The following is a 24409-nucleotide window of genomic DNA, read 5'->3' on the forward strand; positions in this document are numbered from 1 at the left end:
CTTATAAATTTCCCTTGAAGCTCCTAGTCAGGCCCCTAAAGACTTCAGTGAGGTGGCTGAAGATACAGGAACAGGGATCGAGCCCACATCAGGCTCCCTGCTAGGCAGGGAGTCTGCTTCTCCCTCTCCCTCTGCCCCACCCCATCACTCATGCTCGCTCTCCCTGTTCTGTCAAATAAATAAATAAAATCTTTAAATAAAATAAAATCTTAAAAAAAATCCCCTCAACCTCCCAGGATAATGATCTGCTCCCCTAGAGCAGCTGTTTCCCTTGAAAATCCTTTATTCTGAGCCACTGTTTGACCTAAGAGCATCACATCAGACAGCAGGAACGAGACAGACACAGCCCAACCCTCCGGCAACTTCCATTCCAGGATCACTAACGGCTTTAGGGACTCTTAAGAAGGGATGTTTCTAACTATGATGACGAAATACAAGAAAGAATGGAATGAAAAGACAGAGCTTTGAATGACAGCCAATCGGGAATTACGTTCACACAGAGAAACACAGAGCCACTGTGGGAAAACCCATCAAAGCATATGAGAAGCACGGCCCCTATTTGCTGACAAACGCCAGCTCAACGCATGGCACCTGCCAATCTGTCCAATTCCTCTGTTCTCTTCTCCATAATTCACACCCAAATGAGAGACTCACCAACATTCTTGTAAGACCTCTCCAACTCAGAGACTGACCCATATCACACACTCAGATTGTACCACTATGAATCCTACCAAACTACGGCCAGTGAGTGCAGATTTCCTTCACAGATAAGCATGCTCCCACTTCTAATAAACACAGATGTTCACCCAATATACTTGGTTGTAACTTGATTGGCAAAATACTATTAATACAGGCCATCGAGTAAGACTGAGAGTAACCTCTTTATATAGAAACTGGTGCTAATTTTAATAGTAAGAATCATGGGGACAAATTACATCCTCAAGAAAAAGGGGATAAACTTTGAAGATTGGGAGAAAGACAGAGTTCTGAAAAAAGTCAAAGTATTTAGGGGCACCTGGGTGGCTCAGTCGTTAAGCGTCTGCCTTCGGCTCAGGTCATGATCCCAGGGTCCTGGCATCAAGCCCCGCATCGGGTTCCCTGCTCGGCGGGAAGCCTGCTTCTCCCTCCCCCACTCCCTCTGCTTATGTTCCCTCTCTTGCTTTGTCCCTCTCTGTCAAATAAATAATAAAATCTTAAAAAAAAAAAAGTCAAATTATTTAGGCACTAGTAGGAAAGAGGACATCTAGAGCAGTGATGCCTGCTGTTCAGCCCACTGCAAAAAAAAAAATTTTTTTTGGAAAAAAAATTTTTTTTGAGAACTCCCTAATTTTACATAATTATTATATGCTAAATACTACAAAAAATAACAAGTGACTCCCTAATTTTACATAATTATTATATGCTAAATACTACAATAGTAATAGCATTATATATTATAAAACAAAGATAGAAATTTTAAAATGAAGCTCATCATTTTTCTATTTTTTTGGTAGCTCATCTTGCATTTTTCTTTGGGTATCTACATCCCACATGAGAGGCTACTGATGCGGAACAGGCATGAGCAAACCAGAGCCCACAGTGCGTACTTTTGTAAGTTTTATTGGAACACAGTCACACTCATTCGATCACGTTCTGTCTGGAGCTGCTTTCGATCTACACCAGCAGCAGCGCATAATTGCAACAGTGACTCTCTGCCCCATAAGGCCCTAAAATACTTACTATCTGGCCCTTTACAGAAAAAGTATTCCACGTTATCATCTAAAGTCTCAGTAATGAAGAACATCCGTCTAGCCCTTAAACAGGTAAGAAAAGTAGATGATTATGAATGCAGTGTTTCCTGACAAACTGAAAATTCTCCAGCTAAGGAATTAGGAAAGATCTGTAGGAAAATTCTAAGTTTTGACAAGGTTTCTCACTTGTGGATAGGATTCTACATATTTCTACATTTTTCAGGTAACCGTATTTATTAGTAGCTTCCCTGGATACGGTTTCCCTCTGGTGACAGATTAATCACCAAATTAAGCACAGTGGGTAAGCTGGAAAATTCAGCACTGCCACTATGCAGAACCTACGAATGGTGTAAAAATCATTAAGGGGGTAACAGAAACCTGGAGAAACACCTCTAGCTGCCTTACACAATGTCTTCACTCCAACTAGGGTCCAGGGACCCCAGGGAAACCCTGAGACGCCCTTAGGGGCTTCACAAGTTCAAAAGTATTTTCATAGTAACACGAAAACCAATTTGTCCTTTATGCCATGGAGATGTCTGCATGGTGGGTAGAGAAGGGACAGTGGGAAAAGGCTCGGGCTTCAGCAGGAACCAACTCAGCAGTGCCAAGCTGGGATGCTGGTCACTGTTCTCCACCACCACGCACCCAGCTGCTTTAAACAAATGCCAGTTCCTTTAAGAATGCCCCTAATGAAGCAGTAAAAAGTACTCACGTTATTAAATCTCAGCCCTTGAGTACATGCCTGTGTGACAAAACAGAAGTATGCACAAAATGCTTCCTCTACGTACCAAAGGGGGTCACTGTCTCAGGTAAAGTATTCCTGTGAGAGTGAGAAGCAGAACTAGCTCCCTTTTCTCAAAGAACACCATGAAAGAAATGACAAAACACAGTTATTGAGACTTGGGATTTAGCGGGTATTTTCTCTAAGGCGTAAAAAGTTAGCCAGTCACTTCAAGAGAATCACCTGACAGCACTTTTTTCCAATAGTAAAATTATATCTTCAAAAAAAAATTTAGGGGCGCCTGGGTGGCTCAGTCGGTTAAGCGTCTGCCTTCGGCTCAGGTCATGATCCCAGAGTCCTGGGATCGAGCCCCGCATCGGGCTCCCTGCTCCAGGGGGAGCCTGCTTCTCCCTCTGCCTCTGCATCTCTCTCTCTCTCATGAATGGATAAATAAAATCTTCAAAAAAAAAAAAAATTTAAATTTGGGGAGACCTTTATCTGCCACAATGAGCTTGACAGCTTTGCCGCACTTCGAGACTTTCTGGATGAGATCAGCGGTGCTAACAGAGGTCTTCTTTTCTCCCTTTCGTACAACAGCGGAATATCTGGACGCCATGCAAAACTCCGCAAACCAGTATTTTCTAAATGACCAATGCAGGATGCTACAAAATCATCTAAAGATAGGACCCATCAAAGTACAAGATGGACCAAATGCATTTTAATGTAACAAAATGTGCATTGAACAGTTTCAGACTGCACCCTGCCAAGTGATCTTTAGAAAACCATCTCTTACTGAGTTGTGGTGAACAATCAAAGAAGAATATCCATAGCTTAGTGAAAAGGTTATTAAAAATACTCCCTCTTCTAACTACGTGTCCGCTTAAGTCTGCATTTTCTTAATGTATTTCACTCAGGGCCACGAATCACAACAGAGTGAGCGGTCTTCTATGAGGTTTCGAAGATAAAGTGATCAGCAAAAAGGTAAACGAATGCACTCTTCTGGCGGACTTATTTTTTGTCTTGGAAAATAGTTATTTTTCATAAAACTAGTACCGACATTAACATGTAATAGGCTTATTGAGATCTTTCAAGGAATTAATCAATGTTTTTAATTTTAGTTTTAATTTCTAAGATGATCAGTACCAAAAGATATACCCACATAAACAAAAGCTCAACCGTTTTCAAGAACAATAAAGGGATCCCAGGGCCAAAAACACTGAGCTCTGATACGGCAAGCCTACCCACTTCTCTTATTCTACGTGCCATTTTCTGTTTTTATTGTAAAAAAAAAACTTGCAGAGCAAATATTCTCCCTTTTCGTTTCTCAGTTCACTTTTTTCACGAGCTACACAGGAAAGAGGCAAGCCTGAATGGGAGTATGAAGTTCCCTCGTATGTAGAAAGAGGGAGATCGGCCCTAAGCAGGAAGGAAACTGCCTGCTCCACAAGAAGGAAGCAGATCCAAGCTTGAGAACCAGGGGCTATCGGCACTTGATTTCGGTCACAACTACAGACCCAGCAGACCCTGCCTCACCGTGCTCCGTATGCCCGGCTATGCAGAGACAAGCTACCTCCAGCTAGCATCCGTGTTCTCTGCTCAATTCAGTTGGCTTGAACTCCTGGGGGTTCACCCTGTACAATGCTGGATTTCCCTGAGATAGGTGGAGAAATAATCTGAAATGGCATTTTTTGGGGCAAGATGCTGGTGGTAAGAAATCGTAACGCTGTCTGCAATCCCAACTGTCCGCGTGGCATAAAAGGGACAACCGGAATCCCAGGATTCTCTCTCTCAATTCCACACAGGGATGGAAGATTTCCCAGGCTGAGGTTCACTGGGGTTGGACTAATACCTGCCACTTAAAATAAGTAACAGGATATCCAGGGTGGAGGAGACAGGGAAACCCAGGATAAACCACCAGCAAAGACACTGGGGCACCACTCAGCTCTGTCAGGGAGCAAAAGAACTCGGATAGACTGAATGAACTTCTTCTCTGGGGCCTGGTCACACGAGCCACAGCCCTAAATATACAGAAGTCAAGGTCTTAAAACCTAGGAGTCTCTCAAATAACACGTAACAGGATTCACAGTTGTACTACCATTATCACAAGGCAGATACTGGCGAATGGATTTCCACCAACATATGCGCATCTATACCCGAGCAATCCCCAACTCCTAAAGAAATTATAAACAAAAAGTCATTTCTTAGGATTGCAGCACAAAATTTCCTCCTAGAAAAATGTTCTAATGGCCATTAGGCAAAATAATACCGTATCACATATAATATACAGGCAGACGATTATATAGACTTTCGTGGGCTGCTACAAGAACTTAAGAATTCTATCTCCAAGGTTTCTAAGCACAAACTCTGGACCTGAGGTACACACATGCACTTCATTCCCAAATGAACGCATCTGAAAGTACTTCTTGGAAGGCAAGATTCAGAGATGCTGAGATCCTCCCGATTTCCCCTGTAACAGGATTTTCTGGAGATCACATATGTCCGTAAGCACCAGCAGAGAAATACAGTTCTGGAGGCACAATTAGTTGTACAAGGAAGGAAAGAAAGAAGTAGCTTACCTGTGGTCAAGATGACTGAAGTCTTGTAAATTCAATTCCCTGGTGTCTTGCGTCAGATAAATTGTATCCACATCCTATTTGAAATAAAACTCAATCATGTAAATAGCCCACAAAGATGATCAGGGAAGAGGGATGCAAAGAGAATTAGATAATGATACAGATTTTCACAGAATCTGAGGATGAATGGAGGTGGGGGAGAAAAAAAGAAAGAAGCCAGTCGCACCCTGGAATATTCTCAGGCGCGCATGTGCGTAAACGCTCCTGTGCACATAGATACACTTACCCACTGTACTTCTTCTCGGTATGAAAACCCGAGCCAGTCGCAAACACAGGCGTACATCTGAGAAAATCCACCTGAAACCCACAACAGAAACGTGCCGGGTTTTTGGCTAAATGATTTATCTGAAGTTAAAATATAGAAGTTTAAATATGGCCGATGCGGACAATGCTGATTGTTCTTTCTGTTTGGGAAAACAGCGAAGATTCTGCTCCCATTCTATAGTAAGTACATAGCAGCACGCAATACAGCTTAAATATAGGACTTTTGTCCGCCAATCTAAAGTCTGTGCGGTGCTAATTACACCTTCAGACTAATTGCACCTTTACAGTAACATACTAGGAATAGACATAACTTCCTGGCAGGGGGACATCCATGCAGCCATTTATAATTTGGTTTTAAAATGCATGCTCACCACAGGGGCCCTGCTCGGCCACGGTCTGGTTGTCCCACAGAGCCTGGAGACTGGCCAGTCGGTCAGATGGCTCCATCGAGACTTTTTTCATGATTCGCCTGTAAGAGCAACAGTAACAATAAATTTCAAAAATCAAGGTTTTTTTGCCCCTGCACACAGAACTCTATTTGGTGCTATGCCCTTCTTTTTTTTTTTTTTTTTTTTTTTAAGATTTTATTTATTTATTTGAGAGAGAGAATGAGAGAGAGAGAGTACATGAGAGGGGGGAGGGTCAGAGGGAGAAGCAGACCCCCCGCCGAGCAGGGAGCCCGACATGGGACTCGATCCCGGGACTCCAGGATCATGACCTGAGCCGAAGGCAGTCGCTTAACCAACTGAGCCACCCAGGCGTCCCGGTGATATGCCCTTCTTAAAACCAAAGATGGGTGCCACTTCAATTTTGGTAAAAATAATTCCATTTTTTGAGCACTAAGAAGCTGGAGATCTACAGGAACTTAATGAACTTCTTTATTTAACTCCCTTTTGTAAGCTCAGGGTTAGGGTTATTGAGTTGTTTTGTAACATTCGATTCTATTAGAATGGCTAGAAAACAGTGTGTTCTAGTATTAGATTAGGTGTATACTAAATATAAATCACTAACTTCTAAAAAATTAAAATACAAATCCCCTCTGTCCTTCCACAGTACCGCATACGAATGGCCATTGAGAAAGAGCATGTTCCTTTTACTATCTCTTCCCCTCTGACGACAAGTCCTCTGGGCCAGAGAGCACACCCAGGCCCCATGCTCATCCTCGGAGCTAACAAGGCCCCGCGCACAGCGCAGAAGCAGGACAGAAGTAGTAGTTAAAGGCACAGCCAACCACCCCCCAAGCTTCATTATTCATAGAACTAGCAAAGTGGGAGGACCTACCCTAGCTGCGAGAAAGAAAGAAATTAATACCTGTGAGATGATTAAAACAATCCCTGGTGCCTGGTAAAGTCTCAATAAACGTTAGCTGATGCTCTCCTACTTATCACCCAGTAATCATGTAATGAGCAACTTATGAATCCCTTAATTCACACCCAAATTTTTATTAAATGTCTAAGTGTGGCAAGACCAGCTACCAGGTACTCGGTATACAACTGTGAACAAAACAGGTATCGTGCCTGTGTTCCCAGTGAGCCATCTCCCGTGAGAACCAGATAAATAGGCAATATAAAAGGAGAAGTCTTAATACAGGAGAAGCACAGGGTGGGGCGGCAGAAAGGACACTGAACTTACTCTCTGGTGGGGAGAGAGCAGCGGAGGGGTCTTAGCATCGATGCTAAAACCTAGAGAGCAATAAAGACTATATCTGGAGGGGAGTGGGACCAGGAGCCGGGGAAAGTGTTCCAGATAAAGGGCCAGCAAGTTCAAGGAGATGAGAAGGCTCGTGTTCACCACCAGAAACTGCACATAGTTCAAAGCAGCCAGCAAATGTTGTGTGATGAGGGGGAATGACGGAGGAGTCCAGGGAACTACACGGAACCGAAACCAGGTCACAGAGAGCCTTCGAGGTCCGACCATGGAGTTCAGATTTTGTTCTCAGGGCAATGAGGGGCCACGGAAGGCCTCAAGAGGGTGCATGAGATGGTTGGACAGGCACTGTAGACAAGTATCTGGAGGGCACGGGTGAGGGTCAGGCTTCGGAAATAGAGAAACAACTTGAGACATTAAATGGAAGCCCACAGGACTGATAAGAGCCCAGCGAGAGTGAAGGTCATGAGCTGCTGGTGGTGCCACGCAGACCAGCTTCGGGACTCTCTCTGCAGCCCAGACGTGCGGAGAAGGGGGGCAGCTGGTGCTCGGTGGGGCTGCAGGCTTTCCGGTCAGGCGAGCCGCAAGGTGGGACAGACGGCCGCGAGGGTCCTGCCAGGGCCCAGCTGCAGCGCTGTACTCTGCCAGCCAAGGGATGTGTGGCTGGGAGGCCCTGGCCCTTCCAAGGAGAGAAAGTGGAAGGGGGCTGCTCAGAGCGGGATGAGGGAATGTGATTCCACCCCAGCAGACGCTGTTCCAGGAGATGACAAGGGCTCAGGCATGGCGCTCACGAGTGAAGTGGGGAGGACGGGGGAGGGGAGGAGGTCACGGGCTGTGAGGAAGGGTGTCGGCGGGTCAGAGGCACCTGGGATCTCGGGAGGACGTGGGTGCAAAGTGGTGAAGTAAAGATGCCAAGTTATATTGAACATACTTGCACCCTTCTTCAACGACTTAAAAGCACTTCTGCTACATAAAATGTTCTCAGTCACCATTATGAATCTCAACCACCTTGTAGAGGATTAGCGGCAAGTGTTTCCAGGGAGCTCCATTTTCTCACGGGATGGATTCCCGTGTCAAGATCCTGACAAGGGGCCTTGTTCTACTCCTCGACAAAACCTCAAGTACGTAACAAAGCACGTAGATACCCACGTTCTGCTGGCACTGAAAATATTTCTACTTCTTCGCAAAATTTAGGACTGAAGCATAATCGTGTATAACCAACGATGTCAAATGTCATGAATTCCTTCAAATTCTTGTATAAATGCATGAGGTCTGCAAGGGCAGCATGATTTTTCTCCATTTCACCTGAAAACACCTAAGATTAAGTCCCACTATCCTAAAGGTCCTGAATTTGGGGATAACTGTGGGTTTAAGAAGACGTTCACGCCGAAAGTGGCATTACAGAATCTGGCCATTTGAAATGGCTCATCTTGGCTCAACACTATCATTCTGGTATTTTAGTGGCATTATTTTCCAGCTACAAGACCGCACAACCAGGTATTACGCAAAGAAAGAGCAGAGCCGTCGGAAGCCACCCCAAGCGTCAACGCAGCTGGGGTGTGGACACACCCAAGTGGACTCCAGTCCGACTTCATCTGAGATCACATCTGTGCTCTAAACTTCTTGCTTTATTTCAGCGGGGTGGGGTGGCATGCTGTTTCAGTGACACACAGGGTGGGGTTAAGCTCGTCAAAAGCAGGGAGAAAATAAGGCAAAAGTCTTTGGCAGGAAGCTGGCAGGATCAAGAATAGGAAGGTGGCAGTCTAGGATTATAGGGAGAAATGGAGGACTCCTCATGGCTGATTCAGAAACTAAAGCCTCAATTTTGCTCCAAAAACAACACCGGACATTCCTGCTCAGGGGTAAGGACAAGTCAACTGGAAAGCGAGAGAAGTGGCAGCCAGCAGAGACATCCTTGACCTTCAAAACCGCTCTTCAAAGGTATCAGTCCGGGGGCGCCTGGGGGGCTCAGATGGTTAAGCATGTGCCTTCGGCTCAGGTCACGGTCCCAGGGTCCTGGGATCGAGCCCCACATCGGGCTCCCTGCTCCGCGGGAAGCCTGCTTCTCCCTCTCCCACTCCCCCTGCTTGTGTTCCCTCTCTCGCCGTCTCTCTCTCTCCGTCAAATAAATAAATAAAATCTTAAAGAAAAAAAAAAAGGTATCAGTGTGAGCTCTTCCAAGCAGCCCAGCTCTGTGACAGTTCTCCTCTCTTCTTTTGTAAGGAACTAAAAAACACTTTGATCTCAGGAACTGAAGACATCTCATGGAACAGGCCGTTGTCTCCGGAACCGGATGTTTTCCTGACGCAAACCACACCCCAACTAAATGCTGTCTCTGCTTTGGAAAAGCGGACGGACTATAAGTACCTTTCTTTTGTTTTTACATAAACTCCTATTTTGCCACTTTTCTTCACAGGAACCTCACCTTCTCATACTTCAGTTGGCTTTGACTTCCTAAAGGGATCTGCAATACATTTTTATTACGGGAGCAAAGAAACCTCGTCCTAACACGCTGACTTTCAAACGTGTCGCAGGTTTGCCAGAAGGTCCCAGTATGCTGAAAGCCTCAGGAGAAAACTCATGTCAGAAGGTTACTGTTCTGTCACCTAATAAGGATGTTATTAGGGACATCTGACAACAAAAAAATCAAATTAGAAAAATGCTATCAGCTTCCATGTAAACATATAATAAAAAAAAAAAAATCAGGGGGCGCCTGGGGGCTCGGTCGTTAAGCGTCTGCCTTGGGCTCAGGTCATGATCCCGGGTCCTGGGATCGAGTCCCGAGTCAGGCTCCCTGCTCAGTGAGGAGTCTGCTTCTCCTTCCGCCCCTTCCCCTGCTCCTGCTCGCTCTCTCTGTCAAATAAATAAATAAAATCTTAAAAAAAAAAAAAATCAAACTTCAAAGAAACTCCCTACAAACGTCACCAATGCCCTTTCTGACAGTGCAGGCTTTCTTCTGCTGCCGCTGGGTAACGGACCGCAACAACCTCTACCACAAATAAAATCTCTGAAGCAGTTTACAGGAGCTAATTTAATCCCCACCTGCACCAACAGCATTATTCCCATTTTACAGATGAGGACACTGAGGCATTGAGAAGGGAGTTAACTTGCCTAGAGTCTCATCCCCGCTAAAGCATCCCGACAACCTGACACCTTCCAGTTGTACCTCAAAGCTCTCTCCACACACGTTCATAAAGCAGCACCACGGACTGTTTCTCCCCAAGTGTGACTACCATTTTATTCCAACGTCCAAAAGCCTTCGTTGCTCCCCAGGCCCGTCCTTGAGGCTTTTGCTCACAGGGACATCTGCAGGCTCCCAATTCAGGCCGTGTCAGGCCGACAGCTGTCTCCCAAAGGCACCTGCTCCCGCCGTTTCCCCACAGAACTCTCCCGACCCACCCTCCACAAAAGCCCCCCTCTCAAAAAAAGGAGGAAAGCAAATACAAATCAGACATTATTTTCCTGGCGTCTCAAGTTAAATGTGACTTTCCTTTCTCTGAAACCTGAGGATTTTCTCTCTCTTCACTATATTATTTGTGGAACTTTCTTAACACTGCCTTCAGACTATAAACTCTCGGGGAGCAGGAAACATTTTACTCATGTATGTATGCCCGAGGCAGTCATTTAGTGAACATTTTCTAAATGAATTCTACCGCATCCCCATGACTTAATTTGACATCAAAAAAAAAATAATAATAATCCAGCTTGGTCCTGGAGAATAGCCCAGGTTCTCAATATTAGAAAAGCTGAAGGCCATAAGACAAAACAGCTTCCAGAAGAGAAATGCCATTACGGACAGCTCTGGGAAAACAGATTGAACAACACGTACCTACAAATATTTCCTAGCCCCCTCAACGTCACTGTCTCCGAGGCTAGGTCTCCGATGACACCCAGCTCCGCACAGCAAAGATGAGAGTGGTCACAACACAATGCTAACAGCAATCTGATTTTTAAATTTAACTTACATTTTCTTCTTGCACCTTTAAATTCTCCCCGTGTTTTGAAATAAATTTTCCTCATTTAATGAAGGGAGGGAAATGTCATTTTGTAAGGGAAGGAAAGAGGAAGCAAAAAATATCCTAACATGTATGTATGGGGGCGGAGGGGAGATGAAGAGTGGATCCTGGTGTGACTATTAATTTTAATTAAAATTCCTCATTTTTTTCCTACCTGCATTCTATTGACTGCAGTCAAGAGGACTGATTATACATTGTAGATTATTTACATCCTGTTTTTATATATTTGAGTTTGATCAGGGATATCATTTTCAAAATTATATTTGGGTAAAACTGGAAATTCAGATCTTTGCAGATATAGTTTCATTTCTATGTAGTCAAATGGACTATCCAAGAACTGATTATCTGAATGGAGGCCTGCGCTGGTCGTGTTTGTCCCCCAGATTCTCCTGGTTCCTGATACCCGCTCACCAGATACTTCCCTATCCACCATCCCTACCAGCCCTGAGCAAGGGAGGAGATGAGAGCGGGGTACCCGAGGGCCCAACCATAGGCTCAGGTAACGTATCCAATGAGACAGATGACTCAACCAGACTGAGGATTCCAAACATGGTTTCTTTTTTTACATTTTTATTTTAATTCCAGTTAGTTAACATACGGTGTTATATCAAATATAGTTTCCTATTCTTCAACTTATTATGAGAGGGATGTGTGACATGACTGGGGACATATTTTATTTTGCATGTTCTCCATTATTTACGTCGAGGAAGTCGTTCCCTCACTGACCGCTTTAACCCGAAGCAACACGAGGGATGGAGAAGAAAGGATACGATTACCCACCTCTCCACCCTCCCTGGTCGATAACCAGAACCAACGTAATTACCCATTTCCCCCGCTAAAATCACATAATACAATCTAAGGAACTTCAAGAGGAAAGACAGAACATGCAAGTCACAAAATATTACAGGTTAATTTTGATAAGCTAACCGTGCACGGTGGGTAGGAAAGCGAAATAAAAAAGTCAAGTACGTTAACATTATTTAAATTCTCTGCCAAGTCAAGTTCTACATCATAATCTGTGCCTCCTTGCACATCGGTGGCTTCATCTGGACGGCCTCTGCCTTCCCTGCCCTCCCCTCCAAATCCTCTCCCCGCTTCCCAGGCGGAGCTCTGCACAGCCAGCCCGCACATGTCCGCCTCCTCCTTACGCCCGGTCACCCACTCATCGGCTTCGTGTCACCTGGGCCCACGCACCCATGGTCAGGAGGCCAGACCACGGTCTTCCAACTTCCATAGGCTCCCATGTCACATTGCCCAGTGATGCACTCGACACACGGTAAGCATGAGAAACCTCAGTGAGTATCTACTATGTGCCAAGGACTAGGGATTTAAGATGAATAAAAAACACAGCCTTGGCTCCAGTAGTTCTTGGCCAAGAAGGAAGCTCAGGTATGTCGTGTGCTCTGTGTTCCCTCTCACCTTCTCAAGGATATTGTGGATTTATTACCACGATCTCCAGCAACAATCTCTCTCTCTCTTTCTCTACTAGAGCATTCCCCTCGTTACAGCCATGTGCTTTAATACCTCCCACTCTGAACGCAAACAAAATTCGCCTGTAATTCCTTGTACCTCTTTAGTTACTTCCCATTTATCAGTTCCCCTTCATAGCCAAACGTCTCTAAGAAGTGTCCTGCAGGTACCACACCAGCTTCCTCCCTTTGGAGTTCATTCCACTGGCATGGCGGCCCACCTCTCCCCACCAGAACCCTGGGACTGCCCTTCACCGTGCCCAGTTGCCCAGACAGCCCTCTGCCCTTGCTTGGTCAGCACCCAGATCATTCTGCAGAAATCCACTCCCTGCTTCAGAGGATCCTCCCAGGCCCTGGTTTTCCCCTGGAATCCTGTCCCGACTCCCTTTAGGACTCTTCCTCTTACACTTGTCCTCATTCTCAAGACATTTTCTCTTCCGGGGGCACATCTCTCTCTGGATGATCTCAAAACAGTCGTGCAAGCAAGACTCTCTACAGTAATGACTCCCACATTTGCGACATCTCCAGACCTGGACGGACCTTTCCCCCAAGCTCCAAACCCAGGTGTACGTAACTGCCGATCTGACAGCCCCTCCCTCACGTGTCCTAGATCTCAAGCTTAGCATGCCTAAAACAGAATGGTTGGGGTGTTTCTCCCCCCAAATAAAACTTGCCCCCCCAGCTACCCTCGGCCCCTTCCCCCTCACTGCAAAGTATCACGAGTCACTGAGTCATTAAACCAGAAACCTAGGAGTCATCCTTGGTCCTCCCTTTCCTCACTGCTGTCACCCACGTGCCGAATCCATCAGCCAGTCCTGTACCCACAATAAATCTTCCATCTTCCACCTCCCATCCTCATCTCTAACGTCACGGCCGCAGCCATCCCTCCCCCATATGCCTGCCCGCATTCTAACCAGCTCTCCCCTCCTGCCCTTACCCTTCCCACTGCACTCTCTCCAGCGGCAAAAATAATCTTCATAAACCGCATCAGGAATCATGTCACATCTGTACTTGCAACCAACAGCGGCTTCCTAGCGAGCTAGTGCTCACCTGCAAACTCTTCCCCGTGAGGACCTACGTCCGCCGACCCAGACCTGTGCCTCCAGCCTCATCTCGCACCAGTTACCCCCTCCCGCCTGCATTCTCCTCACTCCCATGCTCCAGCCGCCCGGGTTCTCTCTCCGCTCCTCAAAGACGCCAACCCTGGTCCAGGCAGGCGAGACAGCACAAGCAGAGGCCTGAGAAGGAAAGATTCTCTGCCCTCTTCAGGCTCCTTCTCTCCCTCGAGGGTCTGTTCAAAGTATCATGGCCACTGGGAGGCCCTGGCAGATGGAGTTTTATTCTTTATGTTAGTCCTGCACTAAAGATCAGTTGCAAGCATTTACTCAAGTTTACACTTACTGCACTGATTTATTTCTGGGGGGTCTGTTTCCCAATGTGAGTAATGCAACTCCCCAATGTAAATTCCACGTGGGCCGTGGACCCCAACACTTAGTACTCTGCCGTCTATAGTAGAAACTCAGTAAACAACTGACTATATAAGTGTATCAAGAAACAACTGTAACACAGCGAGACACGTGCTAGCAGAGGACGTGATCACAAAGTTCTACGGACCCATGAATAAAGAAACTCTTTAGACACCCGGGCTAGGTCTTTTGGAGTGGGAGTGTGTCTGGATTAGCAGCCTGCATGAAAGCACTGAGGACAGGAGAGGCTGGATCATGGGGCCAGACGGCAGTGGTCTTGCTATACCAGCCTACACAGCGTGGACGCAACCGGGTAATTCTGGTGACCGCGCGGAAGACCCGCGGCGAGGAGAAGGCCTGGAGACGCAGACACAGGTGAGGACGATGCTGCCCTGGAACGTGAGACCCTTTGAACGAAGGCGGTGGAAATGAGAGGCCAGACAAGGAGCAGACCAGGAGACAGGCATGAAAAGGGTCTGACAGGTGCGAGTGAAGAACAAGACACTGTGCACACGACGAGCCACTAACCGAGATACAGTGTCAAACACGGGCAGGTTCGGGGGAAAACCTGCTAAGTTGATGGGACGCACTGCATGTGAGGTGCTTGGGGACATCCTTGTGCAGCCAGGAGACAGAAGTGCAGATGAGACTCGGGTGGAGGTCTTAGATTTAGAAACTAACATCTATGTTATGACAGCCTCCCTGGAAATGGAGCTCATTACTTAATGCTTGGTTCATATTTGCTGCCCAAACCTTTTAACAAAAAGTTAAATGGGGGGCGCCTGGGTTGGCTCAGTCGTTAAGCGTCTGCCTTCGGCTCAGGTCATGATCCCAGGGTCCTGGGATCAAGCCCCGCATCGGGCTCCCTGCTCGGCGGGAAGCCTGCTTCTCCCTCTCCCACTCCCCCTTGCTTGTGTTCCCTCTCTCGCTGTGTATCTCTCTGTCAAATAAATAAAGTCTTTTAAAAAAAAAAAAAGTTAAATGGAAGAGAAGAGTGCAAATACTCTTCTTTGACCATTTTCTCTGGGAAGGAAAAAAATGGAAGAATTCAACCCCAAAACTGGTAATTTCCTCCAAATTCCTAGAATACTAGGCAAATAAAACTGCATTTTAAAGAAAGCAGAGATTCTACATATTGTTCCAAGGGTCGTGTAAGTCCATGCTAAATGAGGCTGTGCTTAACAATTTTCTGATCTCATCAGGACGTACAAAGTCACTTTACTAAACATCGTTTAGGGAGAATGGGCTATGTAGTGACTGCTAACTCATGATCACCCCAAATAGTTATCTGGTGGCTTTAAGGATGTTCTCCTTGTGGGTATTTCCCCCTCACCGCTCCTCATCACGCCTCACTTCACCCCGCACCCCTGCCTACCCGCAACTCTCCTGCACACACGCAAGGGTGTGGTTGCACCCTGCAGGAGCCTGCCTTTAAGGCTTCAGACCTGGAAAGTCCAGGCAGGCAGGAGCTAGGGGACAGCCCCACTCGACCCCTCTGTGCCACGGGATGAGGCCACGGACACTCCGCTCCTCTGCAACCAGCTAGCCAGTCGCTCAGAGAAGCACGAGAAGCCCAAGGCTGCAGAGGAGGAAGCACTGGGTGAATAGCCAGAAGGCACAGGCCAGCCCACCATGCTGGCGGGAGGCAAAGAAAAGAGAGAGCGCTGCGCAGAGCTGTTAGAAGAACCCAGCAGGTCTCGGAAAGCCAGAGACCGTAAGGAAGCCCCATCTCCACCAAACCACCTGCAGGCACCCAAAAGGCTTGAAAGACACAAGGCTAGGTTTTCCTGCTTTGCCTCTTCATGAGGAGGCAGAGCATCGTAAGGAACATGTTCCATAAAGGGCAAGTCCCCGAAATTTCCCTCCTGCTCCTGTCAAGCAAGACGCACAGGTCCCCATCTTCAATGTGTCCCCGTGAGGCTTCGTGGCCTCCGTACACAGGGCGAGCGACGGGAGAGGGATTTTTACAGTCTCTGTACCTTCTCCTTCTAGCAGAAAGGTATTTTCGCTAGGGACTATTAAATTAGGGAGCTTTCTGACATAGGATCTTTCTGCCTTTTTACCTCCACCAGTCCCACCCCCCCTTCCAACAACCCACACAGTCCCTAAGGACAAACTCGGTTACCCAAGCGCATAATCCTGATGAAAAGTGCTTAACAAAGAATTATGAGGGCATGCACAGACACAATTTACTAATATTCCTAACGTGTGTTTCAGAAAACTAAGAGGAAAAAAAAAAAAAAGGAAAATGAAGCCTCTCACTCTTCGTGAATAGTGTCCTCGATGCCTTCCTGCGAAGCACTGAGCCCCTGGGTCCACTAAGAGCCATGAGGATTAGTCCCACTAGGGTACATCGCAAGTTATGTCAAAAAGGTTTCTGCTTCAGTGTTGGGAGCAGAAGTGAAAGGGTGGCCAAACCCTTCATGGCTCAAGCTCTTGGAAGTACAGTATGAAGCAGAGCCCCGCGGAGAACCTCAGACGTCGAACGCAAGGGCCCAAGTGAGGGTTTGCTGTCGAAATGTTTAAGTGGAGAAGGACGCGTGAGGGGAAGGCGCATTCTCATCCAACGCTCTGAGGACGTTCTCTGCTCTGCTCGCCCTTCCCCCCAAGCACTCACACTGGGGAGAGGCCAGGAAATATCCTCTGCAGGCAGGTGCCGATGTGGGCTAGCACTTCACTCACGTCCTCGGGCGATGCCATCTTCATGGAGATGTTGTACTTCTCAGTTTCCACCACCATCTGCAAGAATCGGGTTGGACGCTGCTTAGTAATCAGTATGGAGCCTTGAATTTTGGGTTTTAAGTCACGTAAACGATATACTCACACTGACCTATACCAATAAAATACCAGCTTTTTAAGAAGCACTTCCTTAAAATAACACCCTTAGTTAAGACTCGAGGAACTGGGCGCCTGGGTGGCTCAGTTGGTTAAGCGACTACCTTCGGCTCAGGTCATGATCCTGGAGTCCCAGGATCGAGTCCCGCATTGGACTCCCTGCTCAGCAGGGAGTCTGCTTCTCCCTCTGATCCTCCCCCCCCCCCATGCTCTCTCTGTCTCATTATCTCTCAAATAAATAAATAAAATCTTTAAAAAAAAAAAAAAAAAGACTCGAGGAACTGTTTGGGTAGAGGGTAGAATGGTTGTCAGAAACATCCAGAAACTGAAACAAGTGTTTGTAAAGGCAAAATTCAAACAGGATCCCTCCCCCGCCAACCCCCGGCCATGTGATGGAGACAGGATATTCACATTCACACATGACTTCTCCTTTTACCAAGGTTTTGTCTCAAGATGTGGTCTTACCAAGTCTGTTAGATCCCTACTATCTGGAATAAGTAAGCATACCTCCTTTGGTAAGTAGCTGAGGGCAATCTCATCATTACTTTTTTTTTTTTTTTGACATGTTTTAAAAACAAGACCCCTTATGAGGTGTTTCATGGAAATGTTAAAAACCTTTTGCCTGGCAACAAAAGAAAAATCAAATGCTTATAAACATTTCAACTTCTCTAAAAAGAGAGAATTCTTGGAAAGGATTATATGACACGAACAAAGTCATAACGTTCAGGACTAGGCAAAGGATCATTCCAATTAACTGCTGGGAAATGTCCAAAGCTTACCACCAAAAATGTTGACACTGAGGTCATAGAGCTCATACTATAAATAAGTATAAGTCAACCTGAGAAAAGGAGCAGGTCGCAAAGGGCAGCAGGTTGTTTATGGACACGTTTCAAATAAAGAGAATCAACCTCATTAAAAAAAAAAAAAATACCATTATCTTGGATCTCAAAAATATTCATGTTAAATGCAATCCCTTTGGATTTTCACTGCATCAAAATAGCCTCACATATTTACTTCCTGCTGGTACATAACTTGTACAAAAATATGATGGGGGAATACTACACTTAATGTGCAACGAGCCAATTAGGTTAACAAAGCAGTTTTTAGATTTGTTTTACACTGTCCTAAAATTAGCTAAATTAAAAATAATCATCTGTCTTTCAAAGTGTTAACATTAAAAGGAAAAGCAATGCACGCGCCTGGGTGGCTCAGTCGTTGGGCATCTGCCTTCGGCTCAGGTCATGATCCCAGGGTCCTGGGATCGAGCCCCGCACCGGGCTCCCTGCTCAGCGGGAAGCCTGCTTCTCCCTCTGCTTGCTGCTCCCCCTGCTTGTGCTCTCTTTCTCTCTCAAATAAATAAACCTCTATTTAAAAAAAGGAAAAGTAATGCAATTTATTTGCCAAAATGATGAGATTAAAAAAAAAGACTTAAATGATCTGAGACCTTAAAATGTTACTTTTCCACAAGCACCCCAAAGGACTCTCTCAATACGTATCACCTCTGTGTCAATTAGTTGGCTCTCCATATTAAAAAAAAAAAAATTAATCCTAATTTTCACGCACTGGTCTTCTAGAAGGTGGCCCAAGGAATATTTCTCCCCAAAAAGGCAGCAAGCATTGCTGTATCTGGAGGCTATTTACTGTTCAACCCCAGGACACCTCAACGAAGTATTTTCAGCAAATTAAAGTTGCTCTGTGCAGCTAGGCTCCGATGTCCCATGTGCACACATCTGTGTTTTAAAGAGCCAGATACTTTGGGACGCAGCCACCATGTCTGTGCTCCACACCCTGCCCCCAACATTCCCACCGTGGGTAATTATATTTTTCACTACAGGGCACTTATACTTTCTTCACATCTAGTGCATCTATCTATTCAGTTCACAGTTTGGGTGTGAGTAAGTAGTAATTAGCTTATTCTAATTCTGCTTCGTCTTAACACCTAATCATCCTTAATTGCACAGGATTGAAGAGAGTGACAGGGAAGAAAAAAAGGTGACAGGCGAGGGGAAGAAACGAGGCCTTCAGATCCAAGCTGACAGGAAGGCAGTGCACAGCCCTGCAGAATATGTCACCACCTTGGGCTGATGGAAAGATTGCCACAGAGAGATAGAGGGGACACTAACACAGCAAACCATTTCACCAGGACAAAGAACTCCCTTTCAAATACCTCTGTCCCTCCTAGTTCAGCTGGGGAAAAACTGAATGCTTGCAACAATTCCGGCTTAGCCACCTAGCAGGACATCATCACGACCTCCAGTACACATTTAAAATAAGAATCAGCAATATCTTATTTAAATAAAATAATAATTAAATATAATATAAAATAATCAAAATAAAGTAATAATCAGCAGTATCTTACTTAAGATTCGAGTTTCCAACCCCACCCTGCCTCCATTTTTTAAGGTAGAACAACCTGGCTAAACATTTAAGCACTTTTAAATAAATGCCAGTCAACAGATTGGTAAAGTGTTTTTCATTCTTCTAGCAGAAACAGCCATGGGTGGTTTGCCAAAATCATCCCATGACATAGCAAACAGTTAACCTTATAGTTTAAAAAAAAAAAAAAAAACATAGGTGTTTCAGTTGTACAAGAAATAGTCCAAAAATTCTGTAACCATAAAAGTATTTAACAGTTGGTCTCAGTATACTGACCATGAACAGGCAACAGAATTTCCACAGAACCTGGACACCAGGAAGTGCTACGGCAATGAGATTTGGAAAATAAGATAAAGGCCCCCACATTCCCACAAGGAGGAGGAAAAGAGCAGTAGGAAAGGTCACATTTCACTAACTCAGTAACACACGCACCCCTCTCACTCACACACGAGGAAATGTGAGTGTCCCAGGCAGGTGACCTGAACTGACAAAGCTCTAATTAAATAGTGATAAAAAGTGAATCAACCTGGGAGCCTGGGTGGCTCAGATGGTTAAGCGGCTACCTTCGGCTCAGGTCATGATCCTGGAGTCCCGGGATCGAGTCCTGCATTGGGCTCCCTACTCAGCGGGGAGTCTGCTTCTCCCTCTGACCCTCCCCCTTCTCATGCTCTCTCTCTCTCTCTCATTCTGCCTCAAATAAATAAAATCTTAAAAAAAAAAAAAAAAAGAAGAAGTCAATAAATCCCAGAGAACATTAGAAAAGAACACGGGGAAAAAAAAAGAAGAAAGAAAAAAAGGAAAAGCATGTCTTAATCAAGGGTAGATTGTGAGTGCCATGGGCAAACACTATCATCCTTATGATTTCACATCAGAGAACACTGGAGAAACCAGACGTCAAAGTTCCTGAGGTTACCCAGGTTACTATTTCTCAGCCTCTAGAATACGAGAGAATCAAATGCCCACCCCAGACACACTGAGTCCTAACTGCCGTGTGTTCGTGTGTGCGTAGGGGGGTGTGACGGGGGAGGGGTACTGCAAGAGGTATCAGTGTTTTTAAACAGCACCACAGGAATTTCTGAAACGTCAGAATTTGAGTCCTGCGAAGCACCCGGCATCACAGGCCCCTCTGTGGAAAAAGCACCATCGTCTTGCTGTACCTTCATCTCCAAGGTCCACACTAAGCTGAAGCAATGCTGTCGAGCCCCTCCTCCATTTCTCACTGGGACAATAGTCCCACGGGCCGACTGGACGGCCTGATACCACTTGAGTTCCTCTGAATGCCAGACAGACAGAAGGGACGGGACTACAGTGTCCCTAGACGGGACCAGTCCCAGCAGCTACATGGGGAAATTAGTCTTGCTGTATCAACAGCCTTTCTCATAATTAAGTCCCACGTCAAATCATACTTTGAATATAGTGCTGGCATTAACATTTCAGTAGAGCCCTTCTGCTCGATCACAACCCCGACCTCATAAACATAAACATCCCCGAATTCAGACCGTCAAGAAGGCCCTGATTATGACATCATTCGTGAGTAATCATTCACTCCTGCATATGTCTGCCATTTGGGCAAACATATGGTGCTGTAATTTTTCTTCCAAACTCCAGTTTCTAAAGAATGCTAAACACACAGGATAAAACATTGCTCTCAGATGAACTATGGAAAAGTTCCAAGGATTTGTATGTAATCTCGATCAACATAAGTGACAATTCTGACAACTTTTAGGAATGTTGTCAACAAACTACACACACGTATGTGCATACACAAACACACGTATTCTTCATAGTTTTAAAAACTAAAAGTAAAATGAAGGAAACAATAAAGATCATAGTAAGAATCAAGGAAATAGGAAACAAAACCAATCAAATCAATAGAGAAAAATCAACAAAACTAAAAGCAAGTTTTTGGAGAAGATCAACAGAATTGATAAACCTCTAATTAGATTGGAGGACAGGGAGAGGCGGGGAGAGAAGGACTAAATGATCAATAACAGGAATGATATCCTACAGATATTTAAAGCGTAACAAGGGGATACTATGAACAACTTTATATCAGTAAATGTGACAACTGAGACGAAATGAGTAAATTTCTTAAAAGACACAAATTACCACAGCTCACTCAAGGAGAAACATATGAACGCATCCATATCTATGAAAGAAATAAGAATTTGTAGGTTAAAACCTTCCCGAAGGAAAACTCCAGGCCCTGATGACATCATGGGTCAATTTAACTGAACATTTAAAGAGTTGGTTATTCTAAATTTTTCTAAAAAACCAAAGAGCAAGGACTAATTCTATGAGTCCATGATCATTCCAACACAGAAAGCGACAAAAACTTTTTTAAAAAGAGAAAAATATAGTCAGTAACTGTCATTAACATAGATGCAAAGACTCTTCACAAACTTTTAACAACTAGAATCCAACAATATACAAAAATGGATAATACATCATGACCAAGGAGGGTCAATCCCAGGAATGAAAGGTTGAATTAATACCTGAAAGTCAGTCAATATAATTCACCTTGTTAACAAACTAAAAGGAAAAAAAAAAAAACAAAACCCCACACAGTAATAGAGAAAAAACATAACAAAACACAACACTAATTCCTGAGAAAGCCTCCCAGCCAACTTGGAACAGAAGAGAAATTCGTCAACCAGATAAAGGGTATCAGTGAAAAACCTACCGCTAACATCACACTTGTGGAAAAAGAATGGTACTTTCCTTCCAAGATCAGGGAGGGAACAAGGATCTCTATTCAGCACTGATCTGGAGGTATTAGCAGGGACAGTTGTCAGGCGCTGAGATCTGATTTTACCCCACCCAGAAGTAAGTTAGCCTGTTGCTGTTTTATGAATGCTGGCAGGACACAGGAGAATCCTGGGTCAGACAGAAAGGACTTGATTATTCACGGCACAGCAAAGGGCACCATGTGATTCCCCCTTACCCCAAAGCCCAAAGCCCCACAGGGTGACACAGAGAGCTCAGAGATGTCTGCACACACAGGGGGTTGCTTACAGGAAAGGAACCGTTGAACGTGGGTAATCTATTTTCAGAGTAAACGATAAGCAAGCCCACTCTCTGTTCATAAGGGAACATGCCACCATCTCACACGGATGCTCACAGCATATATAACCCTGGGAAGCAGTCTGTGGAAAGAGCAGTCACAGCAATGAAGTCTTGGCATATCCAGCAAGCATGCAGGAATGTGGGAGACCCAACAGCAATAAGGCAAGAAAAAGAAATAAAAGATATTAATGCTGGAAAAGGAAGAAGTGAAATTGTCTTTATTCACAAACAACACAATCGTCTATGTAGAAAAAGATGAAATTCGTTTTTAAAAGCTACTAGAACTAATAGGTGAGTTGTCAGGATGTAAGTTTAATATGCAAAAGTCCACTGTATGTCTATACGCCAGCAAGAAATAATTAAGAACTGGAATTTAAAACAATACTATTTATAATAGCATCAAAAAATACAAAATACTTGGGAATAAATCCGACAAAAGATGTGTAAGATCCGTATGCTGAAAGCTACAACAAAACACTGCTGAGAGAAATTAAAGAAGACCTAAATATGTGTAGAAATACAGTTTTCTTGGGTCAGGGACTCCAAACTGTTAAGACGTCAATTCTCCCCAAATGGATTTATAGATTCAATATAATACCAATCAAAATATCAGCAGCCTTTTCTGTAGAAACTGAGCTGAGTCTACAATTCATATGGAATTGTAAAGGACCCAGAATCACTGAGCAACTTTGATAAAGAAGAACAAACCTGGGAGACTAACACTATCTGATTTCGAGTCTTATATAAAGCTGTAGTAATCAAGACAGTTTGGTAGTGGCACACAGATAGACAAACACACCACAGGGACAGGATTCAGTCCAGAAATGGACCAACAGTTATGTGAACAACGGATCTCCAACAAAAGTGAAAGCCAGTTCAGTCCTTCAAACAGGTGGATATGCTATACATATGCAAAAAAAGACAAAAAAAAAAAAACTACACCCCCCAAAAAACAAAAACCACACCCAAAAAACAACAAAAGAAACCCAACTGATCCGTATATTGCTTTATATACAGAAACTACTTCAAAGTGGATCACAGAGCTAAATGTATAACATAAAGCTGTAACACTTCCAAAAGCTCTAGAACATTCTGTGACCTCAGGTTGGGCAAAGATTTATTCAATATGACACCAGCATGATCCACAAAAAAAAAAAAAAAAAAAAAATACCGACAAATTGGACATCATCAAAATTTAAAACTTGTGCCCTTTCAAAAGCACTGCAAAGAAAATGAAAGACAGGCCACAGACTGAGAAAAAAATATGTGTAAATCATGTATCAAAGGGATTTGTATTCAGAATATACAAAGAACTCTTAAAACAACAACTCAATTTAAAAAATGGCAAAACATTTTAACCAACACTTGAACAAGGGAGACAGATGATGGCAGACAAGCAGATAAAAAGATACTCAGTATCTTTAGTCATTGGAAAAATGCAAATTAAAACTACAATGAGAAAGCATCACATACTTCCCAGAATGGCTAAAATTAAATACAGTGACCACGCCAGTGGAGGAAGGATGTGGAGGAACTGGGACCCTCATGCACTGCTCGTTCATGGCAAGTCAAATGGTACAACCACTTTGGAAAACAGTTTAGCAACTTCTTAAAAAGTGTACCTACCATACAATTCAGCCATTCCATTCCGAGATATCCATGCATGGGAAACGAAGGCCTCTATCCAAGCAAAGATTTGTACACATACATGTTCACAACAGCTTTGCTTGTCTTGCCAACAACATAAACACCCAACTGCCCCTCACCAGGTGAATGGATAAAGCAGCTGCGATACAACCACACAATGGAACACAACAAAACACAGGAGGACACAACAGGACACAACGAAACACAATGGAACACAACGAGACACAACGGAACACAACAAAACACAGGAGGACACAACAGGACACAACGGGACACAACGGAACACTACTCAACAATGAAAAGGAACCACTGAGACATGCAACAAAATAAATCAATCCCAAAACAATTATACTGATGGAAAGAAGGTAGGCAATAAAGAGTACACACACCGTATGATTCCATTCACACAAAGTTTTAGAAAATGCAAACTAATCTCTAACTGCAGGGAGGAGATTCCCGCAGATGCCTGCAGAGGAGGAGAAGCAAGCGGGAGTGTCTGCTGGGGGTATGAGGAGACCGTGGGATGAGGAATAAATTTG

General features: G+C 44.6%; 1 protein-coding gene across 6 annotated transcripts in view; it reads right to left on the bottom strand.

Annotated features, from left to right (window-relative positions):
- Positions 1-24409, bottom strand: part of CARMIL1 (capping protein regulator and myosin 1 linker 1) — a 307660-nt gene that overhangs the window by 163965 nt on the left and 119286 nt on the right. For all 6 annotated transcript variants that reach the window (XM_064597073.1, XM_064597072.1, XM_064597074.1 and 3 more), the window contains exons 5-8: positions 16564-16685; positions 5720-5817; positions 5311-5381; positions 5028-5101 (exon numbers count right to left, since the gene is read on the bottom strand). In XM_064597073.1, the coding sequence (XP_064453143.1) occupies positions 5028-5101; positions 5311-5381; positions 5720-5817; positions 16564-16685 (365 nt within the window). The remainder of the gene's footprint in view (positions 1-5027; positions 5102-5310; positions 5382-5719; positions 5818-16563; positions 16686-24409) is intronic.

This window comes from Mirounga angustirostris, unplaced genomic scaffold, assembly GCF_029215605.1.
Source record: "Mirounga angustirostris isolate CCGP_5_RB_7025 unplaced genomic scaffold, mMirAng1.0.hap1 SCAF_8, whole genome shotgun sequence".
Classification (NCBI taxonomy): domain Eukaryota; kingdom Metazoa; phylum Chordata; class Mammalia; order Carnivora; family Phocidae; genus Mirounga; species Mirounga angustirostris.